The 23560-nt window shown below is 40.1% G+C and overlaps 1 protein-coding gene across 2 annotated transcripts in view; it reads left to right on the top strand.

Moving 5' to 3' along the window:
* lmbrd1 (LMBR1 domain containing 1) overlaps positions 1–22842 on the top strand; it is a 63886-nt gene extending 41044 nt beyond the window's left edge. Inside the window, exons 10-17 of one of the 2 annotated variants that reach the window (XM_084562060.1) lie at positions 4870–4934; positions 5068–5170; positions 6826–6930; positions 7016–7165; positions 8868–8940; positions 13170–13301; positions 21137–21228; positions 21553–22842. In XM_084562060.1, the coding sequence (XP_084418186.1) occupies positions 4870–4934; positions 5068–5170; positions 6826–6930; positions 7016–7165; positions 8868–8940; positions 13170–13301; positions 21137–21228; positions 21553–21663 (831 nt within the window). In that variant the 3' untranslated portion in view covers positions 21664–22842. The remainder of the gene's footprint in view (positions 1–4869; positions 4935–5067; positions 5171–6825; positions 6931–7015; positions 7166–8867; positions 8941–13169; positions 13302–21136; positions 21229–21552) is intronic. The other variant, XM_084562061.1, reaches the window with a different exon arrangement.
* The last annotated feature ends 718 nt before the right edge of the window (positions 22843–23560 follow it).

Below are 23560 nucleotides of genomic sequence, written 5' to 3'. Positions count from 1 at the left end.
CATCTACGGACCGTGCTTCATTAATGCGTTACTTTTTGTCTTCGGAACTAAAACCGTTCTCCCGTAACAGCCAATCGAAATTTGCGGCGAAGCCCCTAACAGGAAGTGAGCTCATATCTCAGCAGCCCTTGCGTGTATCAAAGCCAAACTCGGTACATGGACTCAGGACCCGATCAGGGGAACGCTCAATAAATTTTGGCGACCTATGACCTCTAGGGGGCGCTGCAATTAGCAACCATGCATTTTGGCCTGTAGCTGTTGATGTCTTTGGAATTAAAATGTACTAATGGTGTCTGGTTATACTGTTAGACGTCATTAGGCCGACCCACGTCAACTTGTGATGTCATCGTAATTGATTCGGCCGCCATATTGGATTTAATCAGAAACATCAAAACATTTTCACAGGTCACAAATTTCATCTGATCTTCACCAAAATTGGAACAGGCCATCTTCGGACCATGCCTTATCGATGTATTTGCTTTCTGGAACAACTGGCAAAAGCATTCGCCAAACAGGATCCTGGCTTTTTTGGCTCGAAACCTGCTGTGACTGCTTAATGCTTTATGTCTGATGCGACTGCATTGAGTTACATGGCAAATCTGCGCTGCCGAACTTCCTGCTTGGCCACCTCAATGCTGCTTGCAGCTTTAATTATTATTATTATTATTATTATTATTATTTTTCCGCCATGGGAGTCTATGGCAGCCCATAGAACCGTATGGTAAAAAGTTGTCAAATTTTGCACACAGCTTAAGGACAGTCTCAACTTTACATTGACTGAGTTTCATGTAAGCACTAACCACGCTCTAGCGCCACCAACGGGTCAAAGTTTGAAGTACATTTGTGCATGTAACTTTTGAACCGTATGTCCGATTTTTGAAAACAAGGTATCCTCGGCATCCTTGGACCACGCCGGGTTCAACGCACCATATGGCGTCAATTTCGGCCATGATGGATTTTCCGCCATTTTGGATTTCATCAAAAACACGAAAAAAGTTTCAGCGGTCACAAATTTTGTCCGATTCTCACGAAAATTGGCACACACCGTCTTCTGACCAATGCGCACAAAAGTTATCAGAAGTCATCTTCAGATTCGAAACCGTTTGGCCGTAACAGCCAATCAAAATTGGCGGCGAAGGCGCCGTTTTCCATTTGAGCTCATATCTCGGCAACGTTTTGGTGCAATGAAACCAAATTTGGTACCACGCTTCCAGACTCTGTCCCAAGTGCACGATAAAAATCTGGTGTCATTTCTCCACTAGGGGGCGCTATAATTAGCAAAACATTGTTTTTGCTCATATCTCTTGATGCGTTTTTATTTGAAATGATATTACGATATCCACAGATACCGTGGGTTGCCCCAGTGACAGTTCATGCCGACTTTTCGCGTTAGCCAATCGCAGTCGGCGGCAACGCCGCCAAACAGGAAGTTTTCTTATATCTCGGCGACGCTTTGACTTCCGAAGACCAAACTCGGTCACACGCTTCGACACTCCCCTAGAAGTGCGCAATGAAAATTTGGTGTCATTCGGCCACTAGGGGGCGATGTAATTAGCAAAATTGCGTTTTCGCTTATAACTTTTGACCCGTATGCCTGATATTCAAAAACTTGGTACTGTTGGACTCCTTGGATCATGCCGAGATCGACGATACCTATGATGTTAATTTCGCCCCATTGGAATTTCCGCCATTTTGGATTTTATCGAAAACACTTCAAAGTTTTCACGGGTCACAACTTTTGTCCGATCGACACCAAACTTCACACACGTCATCTACGGACCGTGCTTCATTAATGCGTTACTTTTTGTCTTCGGAACTAAAACCGTTCTCCCGTAACAGCCAATCGAAATTTGCGGCGAAGCCCCTAACAGGAAGTGAGCTCATATCTCAGCAGCCCTTGCGTGTATCAAAGCCAAACTCGGTACATGGACTCAGGACCCGATCAGGGGAACGCTCAATAAATTTTGGCGACCTATGACCTCTAGGGGGCGCTGCAATTAGCAACCATGCATTTTGGCCTGTAGCTGTTGATGTCTTTGGAATTAAAATGTACTAATGGTGTCTGGTTATACTGTTAGACGTCATTAGGCCGACCCACGTCAACTTGTGATGTCATCGTAATTGATTCGGCCGCCATATTGGATTTAATCAGAAACATCAAAACATTTTCACAGGTCACAAATTTCATCTGATCTTCACCAAAATTGGAACAGGCCATCTTCGGACCATGCCTTATCGATGTATTTGCTTTCTGGAACAACTGGCAAAAGCATTCGCCAAACAGGATCCTGGCTTTTTTGGCTCGAAACCTGCTGTGACTGCTTAATGCTTTATGTCTGATGCGACTACATTGAGTTACATGGCAAATCTGCACTGCTGAACTTTCTGCTTGGCCACCTCAATGCTGCTTGCAGCTTTAATTATTATTATTATTCCGCCATGGGAGTCTATGGCAGCCCATAGAACCGTATGGTAAAAAGTTGTGAAATTTTGCACACAGCTTAAGGACAGTCTCAACTTTACTTTGACTGAGTTTCATGTAAGCACTAACCACGCTCTAGCGCCACCAACGGGTCAAAGTTTGAAGTACATTTGTGCATGTAACTTTTGAACCGTATGTCCGATTTTTGAAAACAAGGTATCCTCGGCATCCTTGGACCAAGCCGAGTTCAACGCACCATATGGCGTCAATTTCCGTCATGATGGATTTTCCGCCATTTTGGATTTCATCAAAAACACGAAAAAAGTTTCAGCGGTCACAAATTTTGTCCGATTCTAACGAAAATTGGCACAGACCGTCTTCTGACCAATGCGCACAAAAGTTATCAGAAGGAATCTTCAGATTCGAAACCGTTTGGCCGTAACAGCCAATCAAAATTGGCGGCGAAGGCGCCGTTTTCCATTTGAGCTCATATCTCGGCAACGTTTTGGTGCAATGAAACCAAATTTGGTACCACGCTTCCAGACTCTGTCCCAAGTGCACGATAAAAATCTGGTGTCATTTCTCCACTAGGGGGCGCTATAATTAGCAAAACATTGTTTTTGCTCATATCTCTTGATGCGTTTTTATTTGAAATGAAATTGCGATATCCGCAGATACCGTGGGTTGCCCCAGTGACAGTTCATGCCAACTTTTCGCGTTAGCCAATCGCAGTCGCCGGCAACGCCGCCAAACAGGAAGTTTTCTTATATCTCGGCGACGCTTTGACTTCCGAAGACCAAACTCGGTCACGCGCTTCGACACTCCGTTAGAAGTGCGCAATAACAATTTGGTGTCATTCGGCCACTAGGGGGCGATGTAATTAGCAAAATTGCGTTTTTGCTTATAACTTTTGACCCGTATGCCTGATATTCAAAAACTTGGTACTGTTGGACTCCTTGGATCATGCCGAGATCGACGATACCTATGATCTTAATTTCGCCCCATTGGAATTTCCGCCATTTTGGATTTAATCGAAAACACTTCAAAGTTTTCACGGGTCACAACTTTTGTCCGATCGACACCAAACTTCACACACGTCATCTACGGACCGTGCTTCATTAACGCGTTACTTTTTGTCTTCGGAACTAAAACCGTTCTCCCGTAACAGCCAATCGAAATTTGCGGCGAAGCCCCTAACAGGAAGTGAGCTCATATCTCAGCAGCCCTTGCGTGTATCAAAGCCAAACTCGGTGCATGGACTCAGGACCCGATCAGGGGAACGCTCAAGAAATTTTGGCGACCTTTGACCTCTAGGGGGCGCTGCAATTAGCAACCATGCATTTTGGCCTGCAGCTGTTGATGTGTTTGGAATTCAAATGTACTAATGGTGTCTGGTAATGCTGTTAGACGTACTTAGGCCGACCCAGGTCAACTTGTGATGTCATCGTAATTGATTCGGCCGCCATATTGGATTTAATCAGAAACATCAAAACATTTTCACAGGTCACAAATTTCATCTGATCTTCACCAAAATTGGAACAGGCCATCTTCGGACCATGCCTTATCAATGTATTTGCTTTCTGGAACAACTGGCAAAAGCATTCGCCAAACAGGAAGTGACCTTATATCTCAACCGATCCTTGGTTTTTTGGCTTGAAACCTGCTGTGACTGCTTAATGCTTTATGTCTGATGCGACTGCATTGAGTTACATGGCAAATCTGCACTGCCGAACTTCCTGCTTGGCCACCTCAATGCTGCTTGCAGCTTTAATTCTTCTTTGTCTTGCTAGCTCACTTTTGAAGTTATTCATATTCAAGCCATATAAACGACAGTGACACGGATCTTGTCGATCACCAGTTTCTTGATTGTAATTGATGTTTTTCAACAATCACTGAGAAATTATATCAAGGACTGTTTTGTCAAAGACAATTTTAACTATTTTATGAGACATAAGTTTTATACTACATACCAAATATCAACATGTATTTTGTATATTGTGCATATGTACATATCTGGAACTACTGTATTCTTCTCTATGCTTTTTTCTTTTCTATGGTTGGTATGAGATATTTTGGTTATAAAGGTCCCCTTGAAGGCAGGCGGTTATTAGGATTTATTGCCTTTTTGGCTGCCACCCACCTTTCGCCTCCCTGGTTGCAGCCTCCTCACTCTGTCTGGTCTGTGCCATTGCTTCCCCTTGTCACCGTAGGCAACCATGCCAAACTGTGGCTGACCATGCCATATGGTCTCTCCTTGACAAAAGACATGACAGGGAGTTTGTATTTGCTAACCCAGTAGATGCCTTTGTAAACATGCCTTCTTTATTGGGTTCCACAAAGTAGGCAGTCCCTGCTTTGGTTGTGGGTGCATATGACTTTTTGGTATTGTATTGAATTGCATTGTGCTTTTTTTGGTTTAATTTGTCTGTTTATCGGCTCATTTGCAGATATTACTGGGCGTTTTCTTTATCCTGGTCGCACTGCTCTTCACTGTCGCGCTGTTTATTTCAAAGTAAGTCATCATTTGTTCTGTAACACATAATTCTTCGCACAGTATACTCACATACGCGCCTATGTCGTGCAGCCATTGTGCCAGTTATGGACACTGTAACCAATGCATGTATGTTGTTTTCTGTGCTTTTCAGCCTGGATAAAGCCATGCACTCTGCTGGCATCAGCTCCGGGTTCATAATCTTTGGCACCAACCTGACCAATCCTCTGAATGAACTTCTCTTAGCCTTACAACCCGTGAGTATCCTCTCATCTGTCATGTCAAACACATGATTATTCTTAATTAAGACATGCTTAAACCTGTGCCTTCTTGTTTCCATCATTATTAACTAAATGAAGCACAATTTGAAAGCTTTATTACAGGCTATTCTTCAATGGACTTGTACTATGATAGTTGTAGTGTCTGTGCTTTATTATGCTGCAGATGAACTTTAAAGGACCTAAATCTACAAAAAGAGCTACACACACACATTCAATGAGCTCCATTGCCTTAAAGTTCAACAAGCACTTTAAATGCGGTATAATAGGCACCACTGATATTTAACCAAACACCGTAAGACAAAGTTTAAAAATTGAAAAACAAGAGAAAATGGTCACTTGGATGCAAAAATGAACTGATTAGAATTTGGTTGTCAAAGGATCAGGTAATCTCACAAAACCTGACTCTGGGCACACTGTACCTAGAAGTAAACTATGACTGGAAAACCACAAGCTGGTAAACCAAGAATTAATCAACATATTTCAAATTTCTGACACTCTAGACTATACTCTATGAAGTGTATAGTTGGCCCAGCGGTTGATCTGATTCCAAAGCCGCTATTTAAAAGGAAATGTACAAGTATGCATTTATTTTTGGGTGAAAAACCCACAATGTCTGAAATGGGAACAAGTGAAAACCACAAAACGTCAGACAACCCTGCCAACCCAACTAAATGCCATTTTTAAGACTGTAAGTTATAGTTTTAGGAGGCATCACTCTATGATTGATTTTTTTTTTCTTATCTAAAATCAGTGCATGCCACTTGAGGACACTGAAAATGGAATGAAGTATTACTCATGATAAATAAATGGAAACTTGTAATTGAATGATTGAGCCACTTTTTTAATGAAAAACATGTTTCCCAAAAATGATCCAGACTAAACCTTGGTGAACCTTGGAGGCACGCGATTTGCAATAATAATCTAAATCCAAGGATACTATTAGCATTTTTATTTAAATGGTAACAGTTTACTTAGAGCTCACATGTCTGAGTGTAAAAATGTACTAGAAATGGATGATAATCAAAACCTTTTGGTGTCATTTAATATATTTTACATTTTAATATGGTAACCAAAGTAATCAGCTATAATTTTCAATCTTGTTTTCTTTTTGTGCAATATGAAAGGATATGAAATGGTGTAAAATGAGCAAAGTCTTATAAAATAAGTTTTTAAAACCCAGGCTTTTGAGATTGACAGAATATCAAATAACCACCATTGCTTCTTTCCTCCGGGTCACTGCCGCTGAACCTGGACGAGGAATAGCACATCTCCCGTTGAACTTAGTATTCTACAGCTGATTTTGGAGAAAAATTGACAGACAGCTCAGACCATTTAAGAATTGGTTCGCAGATTGTCCCATTGATTAAACGTCTAAGGCCAGTGTTTAGAAGTATGACCTTGGTATTTAAAAAATGATGTGCTTCACACTGAGAATGGGATTCTAATTAGGCAGGGTTTAGGTTAAATCAGAACATTTCAGGTTACGTAACATAGCGGCGTCAGCGGTTTTCATGATGCCTAAAGGCAGTGGGTAGTGGCTCAGCTCAGATGTGCTTTAAGTTGATTAGACTAAACCAAATGGGCTGATAATAACATTTGAAAGTAGCTGACCTCTTTCTGTGTTATTACAGGTATTTCCTCTGGATTATATCCTGATCACAGTCATCACCATGTACTTTGTACTCACGTCCATGGCCGGCATTCGAAACATGGGCATCTGGTTTTTCTGGATAAGGGTAAGCAGACACCCTATTTTTCTGTTACTTTAAAGAATTTACAAATATACGGTTAATTGCATGTTGATGTGTTCTTCTCTTTTAGCTTTACAAAATCAGACCCAAGAGAACACGTCCCCAGGCTCTTCTCTTCCTCTGTATGATTCTTCTCCTGATTGTCCTACACACCAGCTACATGATCTACAGTCTAGCCCCTCAATATGTCATGTATGGCAGCCAGAAATATCTTGTACAGGTGAGGAAAAGTTCATGTACATTTGGTGTATTTCTAGGTTTTTTAGCGTCCCTGATGACAGCCAGCTCTGAGCATGGTTTCTAACGACGGCAGTGTCGGTTAGTCAGTGGGTTCAAACCACTTCGGTCCGGCTTGGTGTAGGCAGCAGCATAGTCTCTACGGGCTGGCAGCGGGGCTTTTAGACTCTTGTTCGTTTTGAATTCTGTCCATCCGTGTTAGACTGTGTGGCTTTTGCTGTGTGGATCTGTTGTTTGACAGTCTGCCCTTCGTGTGATCTGATGCAGCTCTGCTCTCTGGATGTGTGGGTGTGTGCGTGCGGTTTAGATGCACCCTTGTGTCTATGCCTGGTCTGAAAAAAAAAATATATATATATATTTTAAGCAGCATAATTTAAATGAACCTCAGTGTTGTTTTGTTGAAACCTCCTCTCGTTAAATGGGAGAAATTTACTTTTTAAAACCAGCTCCATATGACTCACAGGGTAAACATGGCTTGAACCTAGATGCTGCGGTCATTTCAACCTGCAGTGTTTAAATTCATTCTGTGCCACAGAGTGCAGCTTGGAAAAGTAGGCAATATCACATTTGCCTTTGTTACAACTTGAGTTAAAATCAAATTCTTCTGATGTGTTTAGAACGCTTAGAAGCTAAAAAGTGGATGGAGCTTTTATCTAGAGCCTAGACTGTATAAATTTGACCAACGTCTCGCAGCTTCCTCTCATTGGCCAAACTGACACTAGTTTCCCAGGGATACGGGCGGCGCCATCTTGCAAGTTTGGAGCCACAGTTTGTGCAGTACGGTCCGAGAACTTATCCAGAATATTAATTCTTGAACATGCATTAACATTATATTAACTACCTAAAATGAAAAAATCCATCCTTGAAATAAAAAATATATATTTGACGTGTATTTTAGCGTTTTGGTTTGGCCCAAGTCCCATCCACTAACATGGAGGGGGCGGAGCTTATGACCTATACTGCAGCCAGCCACCAGGGGGAGCTCTACTTACTCTACTTCCACCATCCATCTTTATACAGTCTGCGGGCTAGACCTTAACTGCGAATCACATTTGATTGAACAAACTTATGAAACCGCCCCAAGTGCATGATGAGTCATCACAAAAAAATAAGGAGACAGAAACTGATAGATACTAAGTTACATCCTTAACATTTAATAAAAGATATATTTGAACGATAAGAGCAGGGGTACAGGGTTAGAACTCATTAAGCCTTGAGGGCTAGGTTGACTTCCCGTGTGAAGAAATTAATTATCAAACATTAGTTAGATTAACTGTCGAGTCCTAATGCATATTAATTTCCTGAATCTTCAGTATTTTTTTATTTTTTTTTACATTCCTCAGTGAAAGCAACTCTTTGAATGTCTGTAATTTGCTGTACATTGTTTTTGTGGTTATTAGTAGAATCTACAGAGCCTATTTTTATTGTTGTCACAGAAATAAGAACAGGTTTTTATTTATTTAAGCCACATTAAAACTTGCAACGGCATCTGGAGCCAAAACTTTGTGTGATTACTTTACAAAATTTAAAGTAAGTTAGAGCAGGAGGCAGGTTTTAGATGTGATAGATGTACAGATGTTATAGTTATGTTCCATCTTGTCAAATGTTCATCTTTCATTTTATTTCACGTGGTTTCTAATGTCTCTGAGCCATATACTTACATGATTCTTGTGCTCTTTGATCAGAGCCAGATGCCCTCCTCTGGTCCTACACCTGGGAACGTTACCTCGAGGATATGCGATGCAGATGCGCCTGAGGGTAAGTTTATCTTCTCCGGTACTACCGTAACGTAACACTGGTCCAACGGTTGTCCAAAAAAAAAAAAATGAGGTACAGGGTAGGGCCAGATAGTAGCCTTTACCTCTTTAATTCAACATGTAATCTAGGTTCGTAGAATCTACTGGTATCTGGAGTCTCTTCAAAGTCAAAAATAATTAAGAGTTTATTTTTAAAAAGCCAGTTCAGGATGCCATGCGAAGTCTGACTGATTTTATGGTGTTGTGCAACCGTTTATATATCTTTGTGCTGCATTAACATACAGGGTTTTGACACAAAAAACATTTCTTTGTTCTGTCATGTACATACCTGTGTCTTTTCATACCACATAAGGTCTTCTTTCTAGCACAGTCTACAATCTTCGTGTGTCAAAATTTCACCTCTTCATCCAGGTGGCTTTTTTAAAAAAAAAATGCACAGTCGTTAGCAGTACTACACATCCATGCATGATCTGACCGGAGGCTTTCCTGTCCCTAATCTGCTGAGTTAGCATTACACATACTTCCATATATGGTCTGATAAGAGTCAGTCCTGTCCTCCATATTGCTGCCTGTTTTCTTGCACCTGTCTTTCTGCGTGTACAGCTTCATGTAGTTTATCTGTCGGTCATGGTTATAAGGCTGTGTCCTTTTTTTCCTCTCTATCCAACTACAGTTTGGTTACATGATTACAGACATAGTGTTCAACATTATAAATATGGTGTTAATTCAGTAGTTTGGTGATATGATTAAACTTCATAGATATGGTGTTAATTCAATAGTTTGGTGATATGATTAAACCTCATAGATATGGTGTTAATTCAATAGTTTGGTGATATGATTAAACCTCAAAGATATGGTGTTAATTCAGTAGTTTGGTGATATGATTAAACTTCATAGATATGGTGTTAATTCAATAGTTTGGTGATATGATTAAACCTCAAAGATATGGTGTTAATTCAGTAGTTTGGTGATATGATTAAACCTCATAGATATTGTGTTAATTCCAAAGTTTGGTGATATGATTAAACCTCATAGTTATCGTGTTAATTCAATCGACACTTCAAATCATTATTTTTCTCAACACGGTGAATCGTGACAAGAACTTATAACCCTCTGTCAATTATTTATTTCTCACAAGTTGAGCCTGTACTTGAAGAAAAGGAAGGACTGCGTGCAACCTGGCAATTTAACGTGGAACGCTCTTCAGTAATCTCTATCTCTACTCGTTATTCATTAGAGCGAATAACACCAAGGACAAACATTTACTAATGCATGTACGTCGCCTCTTGCTGTCGCCGTGCCAACGTTTATTACAGGAAATCAGCCATGAAAACACAAACGTGTGAATGTACATCATGCCAGTGAGCTTTACCATGATAATTTATTCACTTGGCTAATGCTCAAGTCAAGGCTGTTGTTGGTGTTGGAGGACGCTACTTGTACTCGGGCACTAAGAGACCGAGACGGATTTAAATAGAGATGTTAGTGCCTTGTGTCATACGTCTATGAATGCATGATGATCCGTCTGGCGGTCCGTGGTTACATCATACTGAAGAGTTAACATAAGCAGGTTCGTTATTATCATCTGTACATCTCTAGGTTTTAAGGAAACAAAAATTATCATTAAGATACTTGATTTATACCGGATTTATTTCCTTTGTTGTTTCAGCACTTTCATAGTTACTTTTACATATATGGAAGTCATGTGTAAAAACAAGTCTACCTCTACAGAGTGGGTGAAAGTTATTTTTTTTTTTTCTTATCAGACGTCTATCAGTGCAGTTTGTAATTATTTTGTAATTCATATTAATCAATGTTGGGGCAGAAATGATGTCCCAAAAGAAACTGAATGCAATTAGAGTAGCTAATGAGGGTTGAGCAGTTTAAATGTCAAGTATTTAATAAAAAATTAGCATAAGGTTCATATGAAAACAGTTAATTACTGTAGGACTGGTTATTTCTTAAAGTCAAGCATACTCCATATTTCCTAATATGACTTTAGTTTTCATAAATCTTTTAGATTATTTACGTAGGAGGACTTTTTTTTTTTATTACTTTTTTTAAGCTGCTGCTTTATATGTAGACACATACCATAGGAAAACAAACAGACATACATTTTGGTGTAATAATACATTGTTAAATAGTGTTAAATTGCACCTACATTTCCTAGTGGAGCAAGCTGTGCTTTCTGTGGGTGGCTCAAACAAATGGAGGAAGAAATAAACTGGGCTGTTTTTATTTTTATTATTTATTTTTCCCCCGTCTAAATGAAAAATCTTCTTGTATGTGGTGTTTAATTCCTGTACATCAGCTGTTCATGGTATTATTCACAACATCCATATATTAAGAGAGGCATATGAGTTGCAGGAAAGTTTTAGATGAAAATAAGGTTGTATACAGCTAAGATGGTAGAGATAGACATTACTGATTTGATATTCATGAATCATTTCTACTTTATCCAGCAGTGCTGAAAATACACTGAGACAGACAGAAAATGGAAAGCAGACGAGTAACTGCATTGATTGAAGGCAAAATATTATTGGTTTATAGTGAACTGTTCATTTCGCTTCTCTGCTGGATTCTTAAAATACATTTTACACATCGTAGCACATTAATTAGACAGCTACCTTGAATACCTAATACATTTCATGATGAATGGCCGTTAACGTGTATTGTTTACGTTAATTATATTTTACTCTATAGATTGTAGCTACAGTACGGGAGGACGTGACAAGCTGTTGGTTGTAGATGTGAACAGGATACAGATTCACCATCAAAGTATTCAAGGTTGCAAAATAAGTGCCAGTGGAAACGTTTCTACCATATGCCTCATGTCAGAGAACATCAGTGCATTTTCACAGCCACATTATCTGACGTACGATTTGCTATTAGGCCTTGCACTGTCTCATTGTCTTATTTAAGTAGAATTCTTTTCATAGAAGTACCTCAAGAAAATGATTAAATAAAATATTCACATGTTGCTCAGTTGACAAGCATAAGAACACGTCACTGAACAGTTGCAAATACCTCATTAGCCGTGGCCATTATTTATTTATATCTGTCAGAAAAGGGCCATATAAGATCACAGAATTGAGGATTTGTCTGAGTTTACTGAATATACAAATCTACAATTCATCTTTTTTTGTTTGTTTTTGTTTGTTTTGGGATTTTTTTTTGCAATACTGAAACTGGATCCAGTGTCTCCAGTGAAATGACACCTGCCATTTGCACAACATTGACACCAAGACACCAATAATGCGACCCGATAGGCCCCTTGATCATCTAAATAGTGCTGGTTTAAGTGTGATTTTTCTGAACTGCGAAAGAACCTGAGGTGATTACCATGTTTGGTTGGATTTTTAGCAGTGGGCTTATCTCATTAGTCTAATAGAGTAACGTTTTCGACTTTAGCCACTCGGTTAAGCTGAAGCTGAATCAGGCAGAATACATGATCAATTAAATGATCTATTTAATGATCTAATGATCTAATGTGTGATATTTACATTATCTAAAAGGCATTATCCCAAAACTGATTGTATAATGTTGGTATGTGATTTTTGTTTGTCTTATTATGTCATTTCAGACCTTTAAACCATTTTTTAAAAAATGTACTTAAATCTAATGTAATGTAATTTCATTTCAAAAACCAGGGCAATTAACACACTTTCAATTAAAACATAAACTATAATAAACATGCTGCATTAGTTTGATTGCCTTTATCACATTTACTGTTCATTAAGACCAATAGCTCCATTTATATTTACACATGACAGTTATGCCAATACTGCCAATACTTACCATACAATAATTACATACACTGAAAATCCCCCAGTAATACTCCTGTTTACATGACTATTTAGACAGTATTGTGGAAATTAATTGGCTTTTCTTTGTTTGGTTGCTTGTTTGTTTTTCTCAAACAAATTATTTGCTTCCCGGCCCTCAACTACCACAATTAACCCAAACAGATTCAGACACGATTCTGCACCATTTCTGTCACGTTGTCAACGGCATCTGACTTGAAGAGAAGTTTTAGATGGCTCTCTGTTTGGATGAAGTGAGTCAAATAAAGTCAAACAGCACCACAGAGCCCTCAGTCTGTCAGCCTCTGGAATCAGTTTTTGCCCGAGTAATGTTAGCTGTGGGATCTGTTCATTTGTACAAATGTTTTTGTGCTCTTAAGCTGCGGTGCCTGAGCCACTTGGGATTTCTGCTTTCTCCTTTGACTAGCTTATTATCCTGTCTTGGCCATCTTGGAAATAGCTCCTGCTTTCACAACAGCCGTTGTACCACCTACCGTGAGGAGGAGGAAGTGTCAAGCAGAGACAACACATGTGCCTGAGAGGGAATACAATCAGACACGTATATGACACCGTGTAAAACATATGAAAGAAAAGAACCCTCTCATTTTTTTTTCGATGCTATGAGAGGTGCGCTGTTTTTTTGCCGCTGCGAAAAGGTTGAGAGTGGTTGAGAGTAGTGTGTGAGAGTAATGTATGACTTCATGCTGGACAGTCACACAGCCAGCTCATGTAATCGTCTGATGAATGATGAAACAGAGGAAATTGCTTTGCACCTTAGGTCAAACATATGGCCCGTGGGCTAAAAGCGGCCCGTCAGAGGGTCTAATCTGGTCCGCAGCATGAATTTGTGTGAAAGTGTGAAAATTACATGGAAAACTGCAATTTTTGAATGAAAATAACTGCTATCCCTAATTTGTCCACTGTTTTAGAAATAGACGTGGACAGAACACAACACTTAGCCCCAGGGCTAAAGAGCAGACAGCAATGTGCCCAAATTGCACTTATTTTTCTAAAGGATAGTGTATTAAATGTAAATATATCCTCCTAATTGAATTCTTCTTTGCACTAAAACAAATGGAAAAATTCTGGAGTTGTCGTTACTTATAGGTTATTATTCTGTTATGTTACTGGTCCGGCCTGCTTGAGGTCATATTGGGATATATGTGGCCCCTGAGCTAAAATGAGTTGTGTCTGCATTAGATTAAAAACAGTCACATGAAAAAGTATGAAAAATTGTGAGTACAGAAGAAAAGGAAGAGAAGGCAATTAGCAGCCCCTTCAGAGAAGAAGCTAATGTTTTGTCTTGCTGCAGGAAGGAAGAGTTTTTTGATGGGAGAACCTCTTAGCCGATCAGCAGAAACAACAGACACAGTAGTCTTGTTGGAGAATGACTGCACCTTTGAAAGGGGACAAGAGTCAGGACAGTTGGTTCCCAACAATGTGTATAGAAACTCACTTTCTGTTAGATCTGATCCTGTTCTGATAAATTGAACCAATCCATTCACACTGCAACATACACCGATCAGCCATAACATTATGACCGACTGGTTATCTCATTATCATGGGGTGGGATATATTAGACCGCAAGGGACAAATGGACAAGTTGAAGGATTTGAGCACCTTAGAAATGGGCTAAATGTTGATGGCTAAAGCATCTCCAGAACTACAGTTCTCGTGGGGTGCTCCTGGTCCGTTAGTGATCAGTACCTACAGTATATCAAAACTAGTCCAAGGATGGAAAAGTGGTGACCTGGCAACATATGGATGACTGGGTGTCTAGTTGTCCCTGATCTGGGGAACACTTGGCTAGGGAACAAGGACCACCTCCTTGCCTTGCCATGTGCGTGTTCTTGATCTGCAGTAATGTTCTAGTAGTGGTAGTCTTCAAAGTCACATCCAGATAAATGCCAGGACAGCAGATTCTTAAAAGCACATTACATCAGTAGTGAGAGCATCAATTTTATATACTTCACCATTTGGCGATTTTAATGTTGTGGCTGATCAGTGTACCTCCATGTTGAAATGTCCAACTTTGGTTACAGCCTGGTGCTTTTGTCTTTATACTTTATTCCCCATTCATGACAACTGTAAGTGCGTGATTTTTCTTTTCCCCCCTTTAACTCAAGTCCCATGTTTCTGGCTGAGACTTCATTCGCCCACATCAACTCCACTCATGGACCTCCATTTTACACATTTTCAGTTAACTGGAAAGAGGAGTAGGGGGAGTCAGACACTTAGGTGGAGTGCTTCTGGCAATGACCTGAGGCAACACACTGAGCTTCAAATCTGCTCTTAAGGAAGACCTCATCGAAGCTTTAAAAATAGTCTATGGTTGGTCACAAGTCATTGCCATCACCCTATAATCACCATTTGTTTCTTTACAGCACTTTGTATAGAGAAGTCGTCTTCATTCCACCGTATCCTGGGAGAATAAAGCATGTTATGAGACCATGACCGCAAACATGAACTGTCATGCAATTATTCTCTGAGTTTCAAGCTCTAAAAATAAGAAAGCTCTTTGGTAGAATATTGCACCAATCCCCGTACTGACTCAGGAAGGGCATCACTTTGTAATAACCCCTGGTATGACACTGGATCAAAAGACAGCCAAGGCAAAAAGGGGTAGAAGTCAAGCTGGTGACTGATTGGCCAATTGGTCACGGTGGGGTAATGACACTAACATCTTGGTGAGCAGGTGCTCAGTGCCAAGCTCTCCATTATCTACTCTAAGGTCATTACCATGCCATTACTCATTTACTCAGCATAATGGAAATGAATCCTCAGGAATTAACTGCCGCAGCCCCAGACAACCTGAAGTCCTCTTCAGTATCTCATGTAACGCTCTGTATGAGGCGCATTTTCAGCAACAGAATGTTTGCGGGTTGTTTTTTTTCTTTTTTCCATCTTAATCTATTTAATTATTTTATCCATAGTATCTCAAGACACTGACACTTCCAGCACTAAACGTCTCCAAGTCAATATATTAATGCTTAATAGCTTTGTAAGACCTGGCTGAAACCCACAAAATTCTCTGCATTAGACGAGCCGGAAATCATATGCTAATTATGGCCATATATTACACATATCCTCGCTTCCTCTCCCTGGACGGTGTCCAGGACTGGGGTCCTTGTGTTCCTCAACTAAGGAAAAACTTTGCTGAGCCTGTCGTTCCACCATATAATGATCAGTCCTCTGTACTCCTACTTAAAAAGGCCTCTATGTAACGTCAGCATGTTTCTTAGTAGGCATTTACTGGAATCGTGTCAAGACAGTGATAACTTATTAACGACAGTATATTATATGAGTCTTGTAAACTGCAACTTGACTGACAGGCTCATACAAATGGGCTTCAGGTGTTTTTGTATGATGTGATTATGTGCCACTGACGCCCCAGTAATTGTTAGTGATCCTAACAATATCGATAATCTATCACACCCATTTAAATGGCCCTCCATCTAACCTATTGACGGATTTGATTTTATTTCATTATGACTGCTCTCATCACTGACTTATCTGTCTTTGTGTCCATTTCTAATGATCACTCCCTCACCGATGTAATTAACTGTCCCTAACTCCTGTTTATTGCAGTCATTGCAGCCAACGCCTTTATCATCAATTCAGCGAGCCCCATTATTGGTTGCATTAGTTCCCTTTACAGTCTAACCAATAATTTTAATGACTTTCTGTCCCTTACTTCTGACTCAATTTCTGAACCCAAAAGCTTAACTTGGATCCAATCAGCATTAGAAAAACCTTGTGCATATGACAAAAGCTTAATACGGCAACAGTTTTATCTTTTTGTAATGTAGTGGTCTACAGTTTTCCATTTAATATCAGTTAATCCATCCCAAATTTAGATTTAGCTTAGTTCATTGCAGTTTTAGCAGAATTTTGACCCCTGTGAAGTCCAGTGTATACCTCGGAAGACGTATCATATGAAGACATATCATTTCTATATTAAATCCCAGTGATGAAACTTCATATATTGAGGAGTGTTTTCACACTACAGACTGCTGTCTGTTTCCTAGCAACTTGCCAGTTTCCACCGCACTATTTTAAAGAGCTTCGGGGGAAGATGGTCGCAGGTTTATACGTTACCTCTGAGATGTCGGGTGCCCAAGCAATTTCCAACAGGAGGCTCCCTCAACCCCAACACAAATTAATAGTAATTTCCTTTGCATCGAGAGGATCGCCGTACATTTGCATTACAATCGAATATGTCAATCAAAAGTTATTCTCCTGGAAGAAAAATGGCGTAATCCACAGACGCCCCTTACCTTTTATAGGGAAATTACAAAGAGTGTCTGTTTGCCTGGTACGAAGCTAAAAGACATCCACTATTAAAGTGAAGTCAGCCGTTCCTGAGAAAGACTCAACAGGCAAACAAACACACTCCTTCCCTTCAGTGCTCCTTGTAAAGCTCAATCCCACCCCCCACCTCTTTCTCTTCGGCTGTGAAACAGACATCTCTCCTTGGAGCTTTTTTATTCTTCACTGTAGCTGCTTCTTCTTTTTCCTCTCCTCCTCCTACTGCTACTTCTAATGAATTTATTTCACTGCTACTGCTTCTTCTCTTACTCCTTCTTCCAATACATTTACCTCACTGCTTCTTATTCTTCTGCTTCTAAATTAAATAATTCCAAATTAAATGATGTCTCTACTTCCTTTTTCACCTCCTTCCTTTTCTTTTTTTGAATCTTCTGAATTCACTTTTCTGCTGCTTTTTTCTTCTTCTCTTTACTTTTCTTCTTATGAACTCACCTCACTGCCTTTTCTTCTTTTTCTTCTTACTCCATTTCTGCTCTCTCCTCAATCTTCTTCACTTTCTCCTCCTGCTTCTTTCTTATTCGTCTTCTTCCCACCTTAGGGTGAACTGAACAATTTGCTGCTCACATGAAAATTAGGTGCATTTTTCTTTCTCGCTTCCTGTTGTTGTGATCAGTGGTTTTGGGCAGTTGGGTTAGTAAGTTACCTTTATGTATGTTTCCTTTTATGTCTGCATCTAGGGGTCTTGAGCACTGCTCAAATGGATTTTGCTCTGTGAAAAAGGCACTTTTACTGAGCATTCATTGTGGGCAATGCTAATATGAGAAGCCAGTTATTGGCGAAGGAACATCAGCATCCTCTAAGGTCTCTGGAATAAAAGTGCTTCACTGCTTTTTAGATATAGAGAAAGTAAAAGCGTACATTGTAGGTACAAGAGCTCCTGTTGATAGAGAGGCTTTCAGATGAACACATTGTGTGTGTGTGTGTATGTGTGTGTGTGTTTCATGCACGTGTTTGTTTTCAAATCCAGAGATGGAAGTTATGCATAATGCATCATGCTACACAGGGCAGCACTCACCCAGGTATCGTGAGTCAAGGTGAAATTACCTGCACTCCCGCGCTGCCCTATGCTCTTATCAGAGAACAGTAATGATTTCAAGGTGAAGCTGGTCAGCGGTGTACATGATAACATATTTAGGCAGACCACTGTTGTGAACCATCTGTAGGTCCCACTCGGAGCCCTGTGTTTCAGGTAAGCAGCTGGAGAGCTACAGATGGCTGAGGCACTGGAGGAGGAGAGTGGGGTCAGGGAGACGAAGGAAGACTTGCTTCTTCCATTATCTGTTGATCCCGGAGAACAGAAAGCTGATTGTTGTTACACCTTCAGAACTCCCGTGGGTCCTCTCCACCTAATCTATATTATAGATGAGACTGCACAAACCAAGATATTCCTTTTTTTTTTCAAAGGGAAAGCTTTTGAAAGCACTGGCTTTAATGATTAAATTCTAAACCACACTGAGTTATTGCTGTGGACTTCAATGTCACGTAGCTTCATATAAGTCTGATTGCACTGTTCATAGGGTTCAAGTCAGTGTGAAGAGCTGTGTAAGAAACAGTGTGATAGGAGCAGCTCAGCGGGGTTAGCGTTAATGCTCCAGATGGCTCTCTAACATAGCCAGACAGTCTGTCTTCACTTCAGCTTTGTGGATTTTCACTTGCCTTGTTCTGGTGAAAGTCTTATTAGGAGTGTTTTTTTTTGTTCCTTTTCAGTGCTTCAATATGCATGGCTAAGCTAATTAATAAACGTGATCTGAAGGGACGCATTTATTTCTTCCCTTTCTTCCTGTCTCTTCACACAAACACAATTGGAGCACTGAGAAGAAACCCAGACGCCACACTCATATCGTTGGCACTTTCCACTTTTGACGTCACCAGCATTTCCCAGGCCTGCCAATACTCATTCATGCATATAAAGGGGGATGACTCAGCTTGAGAATTCTTATATTGTTCCTGCACTCCACACCACTCAGATCAATAGCCACATCAGTTCTCTCGAAAAAGCAGAGAGCCGAGACTCGAGGGTGGTGTCACCAGCAAAAAGCACAGACGAATAAAGCAGTCTGATTTTGTAAGCGGCGAGTGAGTTTCTTTCCTCTGGTCTTTGATGTTGAAGGTTTTTACGTTCATGATCACCGCGCTCAGTCAATAATGATTTGACCTGCTTTTGGTCACACATCAACAAAATGTCATCTGAGGATCGCTGCGGCATTTGTTCGCCTCGATCAAGGCTGGTATGAAAAGAGCTCCCAGAAAATGGTTACATTAGAAGTGTCGGGTTTAGATTGGGTCATTGAATCATTGCTGTTGTTTAAAGAGGAGCTACTGTTTTTTACAACCTGGACCTTATTTCTGGCATAAAATACGATCGTTTACTCACCCATCTAACTTTGGTGTCATTTGGAGTCGTTCATCAGATATTTACATTGGCGTATATCCATATAGTGGGAGTGACTGGGGCACCGAAACGCAGCCTCTAAATAACGCATTATCTGCCACGAAACTCGTTCATTTCACCAATATTTTGTTATGATATGCTAGTCCATTTCCTGTTGAGTCCGGAGTAACGCGTTATCTATTCGTGTTCACCGGTTTGTTGTTCTTTGGCCAGCTGTTCCTCTCTTTGCCTCCGCATCCTCCTTTCAACGAGCTCCTCATCCGTATACTCTGGCTCAAAATGGTAAGGACGTCCATCATTAAGAAAGTCGTCATCCACAACCTCAGAATTAGAAAAATATTCAGCCATTTTGCAAAAAACTAGCAGTAGCAACTTACAGGTAAACAAGGCGCTAAGAGATGCACGTCTGCGAATAGATAACACGTAACTCCGCACTCAGCGGGGAATAGCACTAGCGTATCATAACAAAATATTGGTGAAATGAACGAGTTTCGCGGCAGATAATGCGTTATTTAGAGGCTGCGTTTCGGTGCCCCATTCACTCCCATTATATGGATATATACGCAGATCTTGTCAACTGATATTTAATTTTTTTGTTCTTACATCTTTTGAAGTCAAAATGAGTATTGTGCAAAAGTAATCATGCTTTCAAATATCTCTAAATATTTCTTTTTGTAAGTCTTCATACAAGGTGAAGTAAAGCTTGAGAGCAAAGATACAAACAGTAAAAACAAGTATAGAACAGAGCAGCAATATTTCCTTTCACCATAATGGTCCTACTAAATCCTTCCAATGGGTAAGGCTTGTAAGCTTTTTAGCAGGTAGGTTCTTCGCTGGTAGGTTGTTCTAAGCATCTCTTTGTGAACTTTTCACAGTTCTTCTGTGGGTTTAGGCTATCTCAGTGTCTCGCCTCCACAGTGTTGGCATCAGGACTTCTTGTTCTTCTTGTCACTGAAGATATCGCTTTATGACTTGGCTGTCTATGTGACATTTGCAGAGTTAATATCTGTTGACAGGATCTTTTTAGATATTTCTGAATGTTCTGATGGGCCCTGATCATTTTGTGAAGTGTGAAATTGTCCGTCATTTAACTGCACCCCTTTGTCCCCTCACTCACAGAATCGGGGTTACATGCATAACCCATAATCTGTGGTTCACAGTCTTCACATGTGTTGGTGTCCTCTGTGTGCCCATGCTTTTGCCTTTTGCCTTTTCAGTATGTAGTGCTGGATAGATTTGATGCAAGCCACCATTAAATCTTGCGTCATTGCATTTGTGGTTAAGCCATATTCACACTGACAGTGACACATCTTTTCTCCTTTCAGACGACCGGTTGTCGTTTCTAGTTACAATAACAAAACTGCCGGAGGCGCTGCTCCATGCAGTAATAGCAGACCCCTTTATAACACAGATGTATAACAAGTGCTACATTTGTGCAATTATAAACACAGTGTAGAAGTGGATGTGTCACTTTTTATGGCGCTCAAGCTGTTTTTCTGGTAGTTCAAACCACAGAGAAGTTATCTTTGTCATGCAGAAGCCTTTCACCTGCAAAACACTAACCTAGCAGCAACAAACTGACAGATCAAATGTGATCTCTCTATATGTATCTATATATGCTAGTAATGCTAGTAATGGTAAGTTTTAAGAGTATGTTTTTCTGTCATTTTCAGATCAGTGCACTGTGACCAGAACCTATCTTTTCCTCCACAAATTCTGGTTCTTCAGCACCATCTACTACTTCGGTAACTGGGCTTTTATTGTGGTAAGTCAAACGATGTGCTTTAAAGTGAGAGTTTAAATGTTTTTGTAAGAAAACGACTCAAATTAGTTCACGTTTTGCTCATACTTAATCGCAGATTTGTGATTAATTACAAATGCAGTGCCTTTAGTTACTCTTTGAACATTAAAACCTTTACAGCAGCAACATTTATGAAACACTGAATTTAGTTCAAAAGAATTCCAATAGGATTTTCTACTGGAGACATAAATCATTTCTACCCAGAAAGAGGCTGTGTTCCTGTTGCTGAATTGTATTCATCAAATGATCTTTATGAAATATTTCCTTTTCTCATTATTTTATTTTTAGGCCTTCCTCATTGGATTGGTGGTGTCCTGCTGCAGAGGGAAGAAGTCTGTGATCGAAGGAGAGGTGGAGGCTGATGACTCAGACATGAGCGATGATGAATACGTGCACTGAAAAATCCCTGCTCACTTGTAGATATTGTGACCATAGATTAAAGGGACTAGAAAGTAGAATTTCATTAACAAATAAATGGTCGTCAGTGATTTTGTCCTAATTTAATTTATTTGGTTTTAAGTAGTTGTTGCAGCTGTGCACCGTGGATTCCAGCCTTGTTTTGAGTTGCCGGGGTCCTTGCCCTTAATGAGACTGAGGCTCAGACTGATTGTTGTGTCTTTCTTGGTCAATGTTATTGATGACTTGGGGATTCTGGGAGTGTCCTCCAACTCAATTCTACCTTGAGAATTCGCTTCTCAACGGTTTGACACAAATTGGTCATTTTTCAGGAGATGCACTTACTGCAGCTGCAAAGACAGAGCCCTGCGCTGTTCCAAAAACTTTATATCTAAATTTAAGTTGAACATAAACTTTTAACACTTTCTAGACCCTTTATTAAATGGTTCGTTTATGACTGCATAAAGAGTTGGCTTCAGTATACCTTTTAAGATAAAATACCAAGTGAACTGAACTGTTTCTGAAGAGGTAATTGGTGTAAAAATATGATTCCTAAGTGTTGACAGCATCAACATTTTCCAAGTTTATTTTCGCTTGTTTTCGTCTAAAATTGAATATAGTGCTTGTGGATTTGCTGCATTCTCCTTTACGGTCTGTTTAGTTATTTGCGGTACCAGGCTATTGCATATTGATAGGTTATTGCACTTGCATACCTGAACTGTGTGTGAAATGTAAAGGACCAGTTGCATCAGTCGTCGATAGGGGTGTGATTTTCTTTTTAATTACTTCTCCGGGGTTTCTCAAATGTGCACTTGTTCTTTAGAGCTCGAAATGGCATGTCATGTTTAATTTATTTTCAGCACATTTGGGTGTTTGTGTCATAATGAATACATTGAAATTTAATTTGAAAACCAAATGGTCGTGCCTCATGAATGTATAGAATCACGATGGGCACACCCCTTTGTATATGCTACTGAAAATTAGCCTGACGCAGATCGGTGTGAATCTCGCGAGTTTTGGATTTTTACTTTGTGATGTTTGTCGAGAGTCAGTGGAGGCAGAAGCTGGAAATGTAGTTGATGACAGAAGCTGCAACGACATGCTGTTTCCACCTGAGATTGCTTGAAAAGATTGTTGTGTTAATATCGAATGGTACTCGTATTTAAAGAAATAAAACATTTTAAAAAATGCCACGTTTTCAAGTTTGTTTGTTTTTTCCATATTTTTTCACTGATCTCACTTTCCCGCCATGCAATGCTTGCCTCCTACAAACCCGGCTGCTTTAGAGCATTTTCTGTAACTGCTTGTCCTCTGGGGGGTCGCGGGGGGCTGGAGCCTATCCCAGCTGTAACCACTTGTCCTCTGGGGGGGTCTCTGGAGCCTATCCCAGCTGTCATTAGGCGAGAGGCAGGGTACACCCTGGACAGGTCAGACAACCATTCACACTCACGGCCAAATTAGATTCACCAATGTCTTTGGATGGTGAGAGAAAGCTGGAGAGAACCCACGCAGACACAGGGAGAACATGCATCCCAGACGGCCGATGGATTCGAACCCAGAACCTTCTTGCTGTGAGGTATCAGTGCTAACCACCGCTAATATTTTAGCGGGCTACCACACACTAGTTTTTGTTCCGTTAAAATTGTTATCACATGTGCAGAGTGTCTGTATTTTCAGTTGGAAGCAAATTATATGTTCTACATATGGATACACCGATTGTTAAAAGCTTCAAGGTAAGTTGAGTTTACAGTTCTCATCAGTATTAGCATCAAAATGTAGATCACATATTAGAGTTTAAAGTACTAGTTTGGTCCCCCTGACTGATGTACTATTACTGTATTTGTGACATTATTATTAGTGAATCATCTGCAAGAAGTAGCATGCTACTCTTCTAGCTGCT

Source organism: Chelon labrosus, assembly GCF_963514085.1.
Source record: "Chelon labrosus genome assembly, chromosome: 15".
NCBI lineage: Eukaryota > Metazoa > Chordata > Actinopteri > Mugiliformes > Mugilidae > Chelon > Chelon labrosus.
Note: the sequence above shows the minus strand (reverse complement) of the source record. Positions and strands in the feature narration are given on the sequence as shown.